The 11,463-nt window shown below is 49.2% G+C and overlaps 3 protein-coding genes across 3 annotated transcripts; 1 reads left to right on the plus strand and 2 right to left on the minus strand.

The window, feature by feature from the left end:
* Positions 1–473: 473 nt before the first annotated feature.
* Positions 474–6,800, minus strand: ASPBRDRAFT_53463 (uncharacterized protein; the record flags this gene model as incomplete). The annotated part of the gene is made up of 14 exons (XM_067627078.1): positions 474–957; positions 1,029–1,188; positions 1,257–1,336; positions 1,395–1,513; positions 1,566–1,675; positions 1,726–1,727; positions 1,790–2,510; positions 2,567–3,254; positions 3,318–3,488; positions 3,548–3,710; positions 4,620–6,150; positions 6,197–6,284; positions 6,371–6,454; positions 6,510–6,800. 14 exons carry the CDS (start codon positions 6,798–6,800, stop codon positions 474–476), a joined length of 4,692 nt encoding a protein of 1,563 aa, XP_067480490.1.
* Positions 6,801–8,153: 1,353 nt separating this feature from the next.
* Positions 8,154–9,237, plus strand: ASPBRDRAFT_121776 (putative mitochondrial carrier protein; the record flags this gene model as incomplete). Its single annotated transcript, XM_067617456.1, has 4 exons — positions 8,154–8,325; positions 8,382–8,721; positions 8,804–9,134; positions 9,193–9,237. The coding sequence occupies 4 exons, from the start codon at positions 8,154–8,156 to the stop codon at positions 9,235–9,237; spliced, it is 888 nt and encodes a 295-aa protein (XP_067480491.1).
* A 499-nt stretch (positions 9,238–9,736) lies between these two features.
* On the minus strand, positions 9,737–10,268 carry ASPBRDRAFT_194208 (putative C2H2 finger domain protein; the record flags this gene model as incomplete). Its single annotated transcript, XM_067620723.1, has 3 exons — positions 9,737–9,857; positions 9,947–10,126; positions 10,228–10,268. The coding sequence occupies 3 exons, from the start codon at positions 10,266–10,268 to the stop codon at positions 9,737–9,739; spliced, it is 342 nt and encodes a 113-aa protein (XP_067480492.1).
* Positions 10,269–11,463: the final 1,195 nt, after the last annotated feature.

Genomic DNA, 11,463 nt, shown 5'->3' on the forward strand with positions numbered 1-11,463 from the left:
GACTTGACTTGTTGGTGTATCATTTCTTCACACCTTTTTTTTTTTCCGGCCTCTTCAAGGCCATGCGCCTTACTGTATATAGGCTTTCACATTCCAATCAAGAGATACGACGATCATAAGCATGGCCCCCACCCGTGTAGATGCTTAATTTCCAAAATGCTTTGATATCATAGGACAATCGTCAAAAACCAACATGGAGATCTACATACAGCCTTGCATCGGCCCCTTTGCTCTACTACCTTAGTGTAATCCCTTGGACTTATACTAATCAAGCACCAACAGGCATACTAATACCATGACCTAGGTATACAAGTACTTACTCCGTAATTACCAATCATTGTCTTTCATATATCACCTAACAGTAGGTATTCGCCCAACCCCATTCTCATTCCTAATGTATGGATAACGCTATACCGCAATTCCATAACATACCAATCTACTGCTAGTTACTATCCCTATAACTATAATCATAATCACCTCTTCGACTTCCTACCCCCAATCCCCAATCTCCCCAGATTGGACAAACTGGATTTATGTCTATGCGCACCGCTCAGTATCCCTCCCGTCGAGGATTTACCCGTGCCACCACCACCATCCGTTGACCCTCGACCTCCACCTTCATTCCCACCACCGGTATTTCCTGCTCCTCCGGATAACCCGCGCGGAGTATCAGGTAGAGCTGAGACACGGTCTCTGGTACTGCCACCACCACCAATACCGCTAACGCGGCTATGGTCGCCTGTGTTATTGTTGCTGTTGGATAGAGAGGATGAGGGCCCGTCTGCGTCGAAAGGACGTTGCGAGGCGCGTTGAGAGCGGCGGGCTTTCTCTTGCACGGTTTTGAATTTGTCGAGGAGTTCGACCCATCGGATTGGGGGGTCATCGCGTTTGAGGCGGCTGTTTGTTGAGCGGTCGTAGGTGGATGTGGAGGAGGTGGAGGATGAGGATGATAGGGTTCTTTGGATTGGGAGTGGGTGTTAGTTGGGTGGCGAGTGTGGTAAATATGGGTGGTAGATAGAGGAACTTACTGTCGGGGGCCGGTGTGGATGAGGCCTATGCTGCTGACGCTGTTGAGGCGGTTTTTGAGGGCAGCAAAGGCGGAGCTCTGAGGGAGGAGCATGAGGACGCCGTAAAGGCATTTGTAGAGGTATGGGTATCTTTCTGGTTCGAGGAGCTGGAGACGTAGGTCTGGAAGAATTGTTCGGTTAGGATTAGTCGGTGTGAGGTGGTTTAGTGTATGATAGGGGCGGACTCACAGGTAAAGACAGGTGATTCTAGGAGCTGGACCAGCTTGTCTATCTGGATCAACATGTTCACTGTCATTTCGAGCTCGGCACTATTGTGCTAGGTTAGTGGTGCGGTGCTAAATTAGCTGGGAAGGAGGGGGTGCCTACAAGACTTGGAGGAGGTTGTACGCTTGCTCGTAGGCTTGCGCGAGTAGACAGAGGGAGAAAGTAGACACGGCATTGTGGCACCACGACCGGAACAGCGCTACAAAGAACATCTGTCCATCCTGTGAGATGTGTAAGCTTCCCTTGCTACTCAGCTTGTGGATGAGCTCTTACCTTGGCATCAAGATTCCTTAAGCGTTTTCTTAGTTCCGACAATTCAGGGGCGGTTATCAGGTTGTTGTTCAGATTCTGAACCATGATACTGGCGAACTCGATATCCTTTCCTGGCGTAAGTTGCTATGTCCAACATACGGAGTGATTGTGGATCTCTCACCTCTTCCTTCTCGAGACAATCTGCCAGGGTTCGGTAAATGCGCTCTGGACTAAGATTCATGCACAGTTGTCGTATTATCAGGTTTCCCCGCACCTCAAGCAGGTGTCTGTCTGTGGAAAACAGCTGCAGGAGATTCACCATGAAAGATTTGAAGTAACTGTCCTCGCTGTTTCTGGAAATCTGCGAAAGAAGCTGAAGATCTTTGGTGACGACGGCTTCAGCCGGATCGGACAATGTCTTCAGAAGAGCGGGAAATGTGCCGTCATTGAATGCTATAACCTTCTTGGGCGCCTTCCGGTGCAACATGATAAGCCAGGAAAGCGCGGCTACTCTGGTGGCTTCGTTTTCGTTCAGGAACTGTAGGGTGAGGGAGTTGACGGCAGCGGCATAATCAAGGTCGGCGGGTGGTAATGGGGTTGACATGCTGCTTCGAGGGGTTTGCTCGACTGATGCCTCTGGCTGAGACAATTGCTTCTTGGATTCGCTCGAAGGCGTCTCGGGAGGTTTGCTAACCGGCGTAGACGACCTTCGCTCCGTATTCTCTTTGCTGTTACTTCTCAAGGCCAATTGCCGGTTCTCGTCCAGCGTATCTTCAGATAGCGTAACAATGTACTCCATCAAAGACGTGTTGACCCGGTTGGCGGCCTGCCGCACTTGATCCGAGCCACTGGACATTGCTGGGAGCACTTGAGTGAGGAGACGAGGAACGAAAGGGAGGATGTCTTCTGGGCTGATCTCGAAGAAGTTGTCGATCCAGCGCAGCGCAGTTAGCTGCATTTCCTCCACTAGTGACTGATGATTAGTATCGATCCATTGCAACTATTCACCATGCCTTGCTTACCGAAAGAAGTATCAACAAAACCGACGAGGATATCTAATATCTTAGCATAGTCAATCTGAACATCTTGTCCGGGAATCCAGTCTCCATCCACATGCAAGCCTTCCTCATCGGTGACTGACCCTACCTCGGAATCCTCTATGGCGTTGTCAGTCACTTCGGACTCGACAGCTACAGTCTGGTCGGTAGTCGTCGCAACGCTCATACTATCGCTTGTAGTTGACTGTCTGACATCGCTGCCTTGACCTTTCCGGCTTTCTTCGATCCCCTTCTTAAGTCGCGCAATCCTCTTAATTTCCGACAGAAACCTATCAAGAAGCGCCTGGGTGGCGACATTGACATCTCTGTTCGGATCACCCAGAAACTTGACCAAGCCTCCGAGGAATTCTGGCAAATACGATATCAACTCCAAATCGGGAATTGTATCCAGCAGAGTCAACCAGGATACCAGGAATGTCCGAGTAAACGCGCTGATGACGTGGATTCGCTCTTTGAGCAAAGGTATGAATTTAGGGAGTGAGAAGGCGGTAGGAAGTTCAGCATCGTCCAAGCCTTCAGGATCTGTCGCTTCCTTTTCACTAAGCTGTAGGACGGAGATATGGGAGGCTGCGGATTCCGATACAATATCTTTGACGAGCCTATCGAGGAGTTCTGCGCCGTTTTTGACCGAAAGCTCTGAATCGGAAGCTAGCTGGCGGTGTGTAAGCTGCTAAGCCAGAACAGCAGTGACACAAAAGGCGAGAGAACCCCTTACCTTACTCAACGCATCAAATATATCATTGAAAAAGAGTAGCACCTCCCCTTTCGCAACTTTGGCGATGTTGTACATGCTCTCGCAGGCATAATACCTAACTCGCGCATCTTGGTCGGAAAAGCAAGCAAGCACTGGCGGTACGATTTCCTTCAGATAAGGAGCAACCCCTTCCTAGCAACCTTGAACTCAGCCCCTGCAAAACCCATTCAGTATATCCTGGTGCAACTCACGGATCCTAATGCTATGGAAGCCGCAGCAAGTCCGATTAAACCGCCGTTTCTCGCGTGAGGTTGGTGTACCGCATAGGCGTAGTCATGGCAGAGCTGGTCGACAATCTTCTGAATCTCCTCGTGTTCACCCCTGAAAGCAGCATCGCGGACGACCTTCTCGAGCCTAGTAATGATTCAATATGCGTTAGCCACCCGCCACATTATTGTCTGACATATGTCCCCTTATCGATAATGCATACTCCAGGGCACCCTGTTTCCTTCGGTCGTAGAGCTTATCATTCAGCGAGCGCTGAATTGAGTGGTCCATCTCTCAAACAAACATGGATATTGACGACTGAGTCACAAGCTCCTGGGTTGTTGATTTAGATAAGTGGTTTTCATGGCGTGAAAGCGATGTCTGGCTAGGCTGGGCGGTGAGGCGACGGTCTCGACTCTCTCGTGTTCGCAAAGACCTGTAGCTATTCCCGAGCCATCGGCTATTAATGGCAAGTGTTTCAGGGTAAACAAAACAGATGCAGGCTCTTTCTGATCAGAAAACACCCGTTAGATGCTCTAGCCTGGTCGCTAGGCGGTTGCTGGGCTGTCAAGGTGGGGAGGGACTCACAACAAGATGCGTTGGCAAACGTGGATGGCTGTCTTAGCGGACGCGAAGTGACGTAGTGTCAGCAGCGAAACGACGCTTTGTCGGCTTTTCCGCCCGACCGTTTTGCATTGTTCATCCCTATAGTGTAACTGAATGCTCTGCCCCCTTGCACCGCAGATCTTTCTGTCATTCTACAAAGGGAGAGATTTCCCTTCTTGCAATGCACTATTATATAGAGATATTTATGGAATACAAAGGCCATAGTTATTGATGTGGAGAGGTCTAGAACGCCACTGTACCATGTCTCCTAGTTCATGTTTATACAAACGTTCAGCAAAACATACACCTATTCTCATAAAACCAAATGAATCATGAAAGTATAACGCTTCCCAAAGCAAGCAGGGCGCACAAAAATCTCAAGGATGCTCCCAAAAGAATACAAGTCATAAAGATGCTCAACAGATGAGTTACCATCAATGGCTGATATACTGAAAAACAGCAGAGACATCACGCTCTCCAGTCTCTTGACGTATCAACAAGTCCTGGATCTTGCTGAGGGCTCCCTGCTCTCCGTCATTGACAAAATGATTCCAAGTACTAGTGTCACCGTACAACATGGCTGGCGCCTTTATGTACTGTGTTCCCTCCGGTCGGCATCGCTTGCATTTGAACGTGTCATGTGTATCGCTTCGCGTTTCCGGTTTGAATTGAAAGAGTTCTCGCAGGGATTCGAGCGAGAAGTGTCGCTCGACATCCTCGGCCGAATCCACGACGCATGAAGAAAGTGACTGTTTATGAGACTGACGCTGGAAGATTTTTTCCTCAATTGATCCAGTCGCGATGAAACGATAGACGAAACAGTCTTTCTTCTGGCCATCGCGCCACACTCGCGCCAAAGCTTGCTGATCCGCAGCTGGATTCCAATCGGGGTCAAAAAGAACAAGGCGGTTTGCACCTATCAGATTCAGGCCGCAGCCACCAGCCTTACTGCTCAGCAGGAATACAAACTCTGCCCCATCAGGGTCATTGAACTTATCGACCAGTTTCTGTCGTTTTCCAACAGTCATGGTACCGTCTAGTCGCAAGGAGCCGTACCCCCGGGTTCTGCACAGCTTCTCAAAAAGGTCGAGGGTCTGAGTGTAATTGCTAATCAAAACAATCTTGTCATTAGTATCCTGGCGAATGCGTGCTAGCATTCGATCCAAGACCATCATCTTTCCTGAATACCAAGACTTGATATCTCGATCACGCCCTCTTGCTTCCGGCGGGACATAGTCCTCTGGGAAGGTGTACTCGCAGCCCGGCAGGTCATTAGAGAGATTAAGGAGGTCTGGGTGATTGCAAAGCTTTTTCAGAAGCCCGATTGCTTTCAGGGGTTGGCTTCCCTTGCCTCGAAGCAAGCTCTTGATTTCGGGGCTCTGGATAAAGTGGTTATATAAGCCCAGTTGGAACTCGGACAAGTTGCAAAAAACGACATGTTCATACTTGACTGGCAAGTACTTGGACAGGATGTCGTTCGTGCGTCGTATGATAAACTTGTTTACGATGCCGGAGAGTTCGGCAAGACGCTCATCACCCTTCTTGAGATCTTCTTCTGTTCCCGCGGCATCTCTTCCTCTGAGGATAGGCAATTCAAACCTCTTTCGGAACTCATTCTGCGACCCCAGTAGATTAGGATTAGCAAAATGGAGAAGAGCAAAGTATTCCGAAAGGTCGTTCTGAATGGGAGTGCCAGACAAGATCACCCGACGCTGCACATTCAGGCTGTTGAGAGCTGTCCATGTCAAACTCTCCTTATTCTTCAATCGATGACCTTCATCACAAAGAAGTAAACCGATCGGGCTGTCCTTCAGTGTATCAACATATAACCGAAGTGTTTCATACGATATGATGAGTACTGGCCGAACAATGGACCGTCCCGAAGCAATGGCCCATTGTTTCATCTGACTGATGAGTTCCGCCTTTGAGGCTTTACCATCGACCGCAAACGGCGTGATAGCATCTTTGCCCAACCATTTCACTACAGCTGTTAGTAGTTGTGTGATCCAGTTGGGAAAGCAACTCACCAAGTTCATTGGCCCAGTTTCCGACCAAACTTGACGGGCAAGCGATAATACATTTTTGTATGGTGGTTAATCCTGCTTCTGGAGATTGCTTGAGTAATGTCCACATCAATGAAATACATTGAAGCTGCCAGCACCATTAGTCTCTTCTTCCGTGTCGCAGGCCGTTTAGCTCACCGTTTTGCCCAGACCCATCCCATCTGCCATGATGCAACCATTCGCATTCTTGTCAACCATGCCAGTTGTACAACGATAAAGAAACTTTCATCTGTGCATTAGTACATTGCAACATAGCTTGTGTGGAGCAAGCGCTAACCTTAACACCCTCGACTTGATGGGGTCGTAGTACTTTTGCCAGCCGTGGGTCTATAACAACAGGAACTTTCGGCCGCCCTTCAGTCTTCTTCTTGAGCCCAAGAATATCTGCCAAGCTCTTATGTACCAATGGCTCATCCAACTTTGGCTTCTGCCCTTCTGTATTGGCCGTGACCTCTTCCTTCGATTCTGGCTCGTTGACATCATCAACCGTCGGATCATATAGCACTATAGCAAACTCCCCGCTGGGATCGTGCAATGGCTTCACAATGAATGTGGCGCCTTGCCTCATACCAAGCGTAGGCGCTGGCCTAGAGCTATTATAGGCGTCAGACGACTTATTGATCAAAGGAATCTTGAACCTTTGCTTGAAAGTCATCTCCTTGTCCTTGACCTTGAAGCTAGGGAACCTGTTCGCATCTCTTGTTGCGAGTGCTAAGCGATCCTCGTTTGTATATGGCTTGACGCTGTCGTCGTCCACCGTGCCATCGGCCCCTGCATAGTTCACCTTCCTACGCTTCCTCGCTGGCTTGTCTGACGCTCGGGTGGCTGTGGCTAATCCTGGACATCTGAAGGGTTTCGATAGGCGGTCGACGCTGTTCGTGGAGCTGGCCTGCAGCGGCTTGGACGGTGTGCCTGCACCATCTTGGTTTGCGACTGGCCGTGGCCGGTACCTGAATGGGTAAGCTTGTGCTGCGCAATGATGTAGAGGAAGACACTATAGGTCTCACATTGGTACGCTTCTATCCAATATTCGTGGCTGACTCGGATCGTGTCAGTTGGCGTTTGTGGTTGTCAATAATGGCCGGCCGAACTCGACGCGTGTTTGCCACTGTCTAGCGCGTCGCTCGCAGTTGTTGGCAACACCAAAGTATCACGTTATCACGTGATAGCATAGACCAAGAGTAACCATCCCTTGAGAGGTAGCTCGAAAGGCGAATAAATTTCTTGGTCAAATTCCCTGAAGTCCTGTTGAGTACAGCTAGAATATGAGTATTTACTAGCCGATATAAATCTCAAAATCCCAGCGGGTTCAACAGCATGGGTATGTTCTCCCTGCCATGGTCTCGAACCCGACGTCCGAAGTTGGGGAGGCACCACTTGAATAATGTAGCCGAGGGGACAATCAATTCATAATCATTGTCTCTGCTAAAGCTTTAGCTCGGGAGAAAGGTCATGTATAGGAGGAGACAAGGAGATTCCGTCACTTCTGGTGGCATTATCCAGACAACACCGGTACTAGTACCAGGATCCTACTACATGATCTGCACAAAATATATAGTCTTGGCATAAACCTAGTATGCCGTAAGGCTGCATGAGAGACATTTCTCTTTTCCGCACTAATCATCGACTCATCTCAAACAAATACTGCTCTAAACAGCTTAGAGCACCTGCAAACATTTTACCCCGAATCAAGAGAGCACAATGTTACCGGACCTGCAAGCAAGAATAGGAGCCGAATGGAGAGTTTCTACTATATCTCTTTCAGTATAGCGTCCGAATCGCCCTCTTGAGGTGGGGACCGTTTAGTCAATGGAACCTCAGTCCGTCGAATGATAATAACCAGGTTGTTCCTACTACAGTCACGATGCTCATTACCACCATTCGCTGCTGAATAGTTCCTTCAGCACTGGCCCCTCGGCCCATGTCTTCCGACTTCTGGGCTGGCTACCTCAGCGGTGCCATTGGAATCATAATCGGCAATCCCCTCGATGTCATCAAAGTGCGGTTGCAGGCAGGACGCACTCCAGATGTCGCCACATCAACCACACCCCAGCAATTGAGTCGCTTTGATAGCGCTACTTCTCTGGTTCGAGGTTTGCAAACGTTGCGACAATGTCAAATACGCGCTCAGTGCTAACCAGTTCACCAGGCGCCGCTGCACCGATCCTCGGATATGGAGCCCTCAATGCACTGCTCTTTGTGGCCTATAACCGGTCCTTGAAGTTCCTGGATAGTTCAATCACTGACCCTACAAACCCACAAGGTGTCACTTTAAGCAAGATCTGGCTTGCCGGTGCTGCAGGTGGGGTGGCCAGCTGGACTGTGTCATCTCCGACGGAGTTCATCAAATGTAGGGCTCAGCTTGACTCACGCCCCGGGGTGTCGTCATGGACGGTTGCGAAAGACATTGTCCGAACACGCGGCTGGAGGGGCCTTTATTTCGGAGGAGGGGTTACCTGTGCCAGAGACGCAATTGGCTATGGATTTTAGTATGTGAATCCCTTCCCCGGATCTTCCCCCGCTAATTCTTGCGGCTCTTCAAATTGTACTGACATGCATCCTTCTCTGAAGCTTTTGGTCTTATGAGTACTGCAAACGTCTTACGGCTTCTAATGATGATGACGCGACTATGACTGCTACGAAAGTCTTACTATGCGGCGGACTTGCTGGCATTGTTACTTGGGCATCCGTCTTTCCATTAGATGTGGTCAAGACAAGACTGCAGGCGAGAACGATTGAATTGTCCCCTGAACATCGCCCCCTGATGCAACATTCGGGCAAGCCATACACTGCAAGCGCCATCCAGATTGCCAAGGAAGCCTATCTCAATGAAGGATTGAAAGCTTTCTATCGTGGTCTAGGAGTTTGCAGTGTGAGGGCCTTCATAGTCAATGCTGTTCAGGTATGTCAATTTGGGTTTGAGAAGAAGCTGCATAACATTGCTAACGATCCATTCCAAGTGGGCAACATACGAGTGGCTGATGAAATATTTACAAAATCCATAAACGTACAATGCAGCAATGTCCAAGCATCTACGACCTACGGAGTACTCGGCAAGGATACACGCATCTCAATATTGAAGTGCTGTATTATTGCAGCTCGTAAATTAATTTCGTTCTAAAGGAGCCGTGTCTGATAAAGTGGGGCCACGCTATATGGGGGCTCCGAGAAACGGCAGTTTTGATGATTTTACCGCAGAACGAAACCGGCGTATCCGGGAACCCTCCACCCCCACTGGCGGTTTTCGGCGCATGTGGTTTCACGTGTTATCCAGCGATTTTGGCCCATCGCTGATTGGGTGATTTGTTCGTCGACATGCAGCCAGTAATATCGTTCGTGAAACAACGACGGCAAAAAGGCGTAGATGCGCGAAAAATTTTCCCAGCCCATTGAGAGTAGATATGTTGCCAGCAGAGCTCTCGCCGAAGCTCATGGGGGTCTCCTTCATGGCAGTGACACTCGAGAGAGCACTGCGACATGCATATTTCACTTCATGGCGAGAACCTAATCCTCCATAATGACCATCTCGGTGGTCTCTTGCGACCTCACACCATTGTCTGTACCCAAGCCGACAACAGCCTCAGCAGCCTTCTGTGAGTGTGCCTCTTCGCGCAATATGCGGAGTCTAATAATAAGCGCATGGGTCAGCTATCATGTGTCCAAAGAGTATTTGCCGCCCGAGGCAGCGACATCGTAGATATGTTGGCAACACACCTTCTCTTGTGGTTCTTGCCCTTCGTATGGGCGACCATATTATGCTCACTCTCAAACCATTTGGAGCACTCGACGCAATAATGCTTTCCTAGGCCGGGAAGGTCCTCTTCGTCTTTTGTAGCTTTGTATAGTTCAAGGTGTCTCGCAGATGCGATATCAGCTCGGACCTGATCATAATCTCTGTCGAATTGATCCGATCATCAGCAGTCTATTCAGCTTTACGCATCCCTTCTATCTGGGGCCATCATAATCGTCCTCATTCAAGAAATTAGCCTACATACCTGGTCCTGCGCTTCGTCTTGATTTTCCTGACAGCTCCCATTTTGATAGACTGCGGCCCAAAAAACTGCCTGCTGGATTTGCTAGTGAGCTATCGCAAAGTGTTTTACCACCGATATACGGAATGAAACTAAGACCTTAGGCGGTGCAAGAGCGGGTCGCTTATCACCAAAAATTCCGCCGTTGTGTGCGAAAGAAGAATTTCCTGAAACATGTTGCTCATTATTGGTCAGAATCAGCTGGGTCTTGGCGGCGGGCCGCGGAACTCCCATCGGTAGGCCTCGGCTCTGACTCGGCTCTGTCAGCGCTTTTGGTCGCTTCCGTACGGCCATTTCCCCGGTGTCTCGTAATTTATGACGTTGCCATGTTCCGGCACGTTGCTCCGGAAAGCATCGTCCAGTTGCGATCCAGGTGAAATAATACGCTAGCTGCCACCATGTCTCCTAAGCAACCCAACTCATTCAAGCGGTCTGGCATTACACACGAGGTTGGGCGCGTACAATTTGTCATGATACTTTCATACTCCTTGATGTAGAGCCTTAAAAGATAACTTATCTGTGTTTGCAAGTCTTGTTGACGTTCTAAGCAAGTAGGATCGAGTAGTCAGTGACGTCGATGATGTCCCCAGCATGCATGGATGTAATCCAGGGCACATGATTGGACCAAGTGCCTCACATGCCCTGTGCACGCCGCCGCACAGGCTGGTCGGAATTACAAGGTATGAATACAAGCAGTAGTGAAGTAGGTTTTACCTAGGTAAGACACTAGTTCGTGGGAGCCCATGGAGAGAGTGCATGGGGGTGACAATATTACACAGTAGATCTCAAACTTTTTGAGGGGTCAGCTGAAAGGCTCAAAACCACTGACAGTGAGGCCTTTTCGAATCCAAAACCAACCTTACGTTGACCGGGTTAAGCCATTATGGGTCCCCCTTATTTTTCATTTACGGAGTGGTCAGAAAGGGAGGGAGTGAGGTCTGCAGACCAAACGGAAATTACAGGTGTATCCGTATTCATACAGTAAGAAAGGGGTCCCACGGATGGTCCAGCCACCTTCCTTCTCTCCGGTCGCATGCAACGCTTGCGTAAAGGTCGGTACTGTCAGGAGCGGTTACGGGTCCTCTTCTCCGGTTCAGTAAATCGCTCTCGGTGGTGGAAACAAGAATTCTTTCCCACTCAAGCTTCCTTTTTATCTACTCCATTTTCCCTTTCTTCCTTTATCCCTTTCTTTTCCTCTTC

This window comes from Aspergillus brasiliensis (assembly GCF_001889945.1).
Source record: "Aspergillus brasiliensis CBS 101740 unplaced genomic scaffold ASPBRscaffold_4, whole genome shotgun sequence".
In the NCBI taxonomy this organism is placed as follows: Eukaryota; Fungi; Ascomycota; class Eurotiomycetes; order Eurotiales; family Aspergillaceae; genus Aspergillus; species Aspergillus brasiliensis.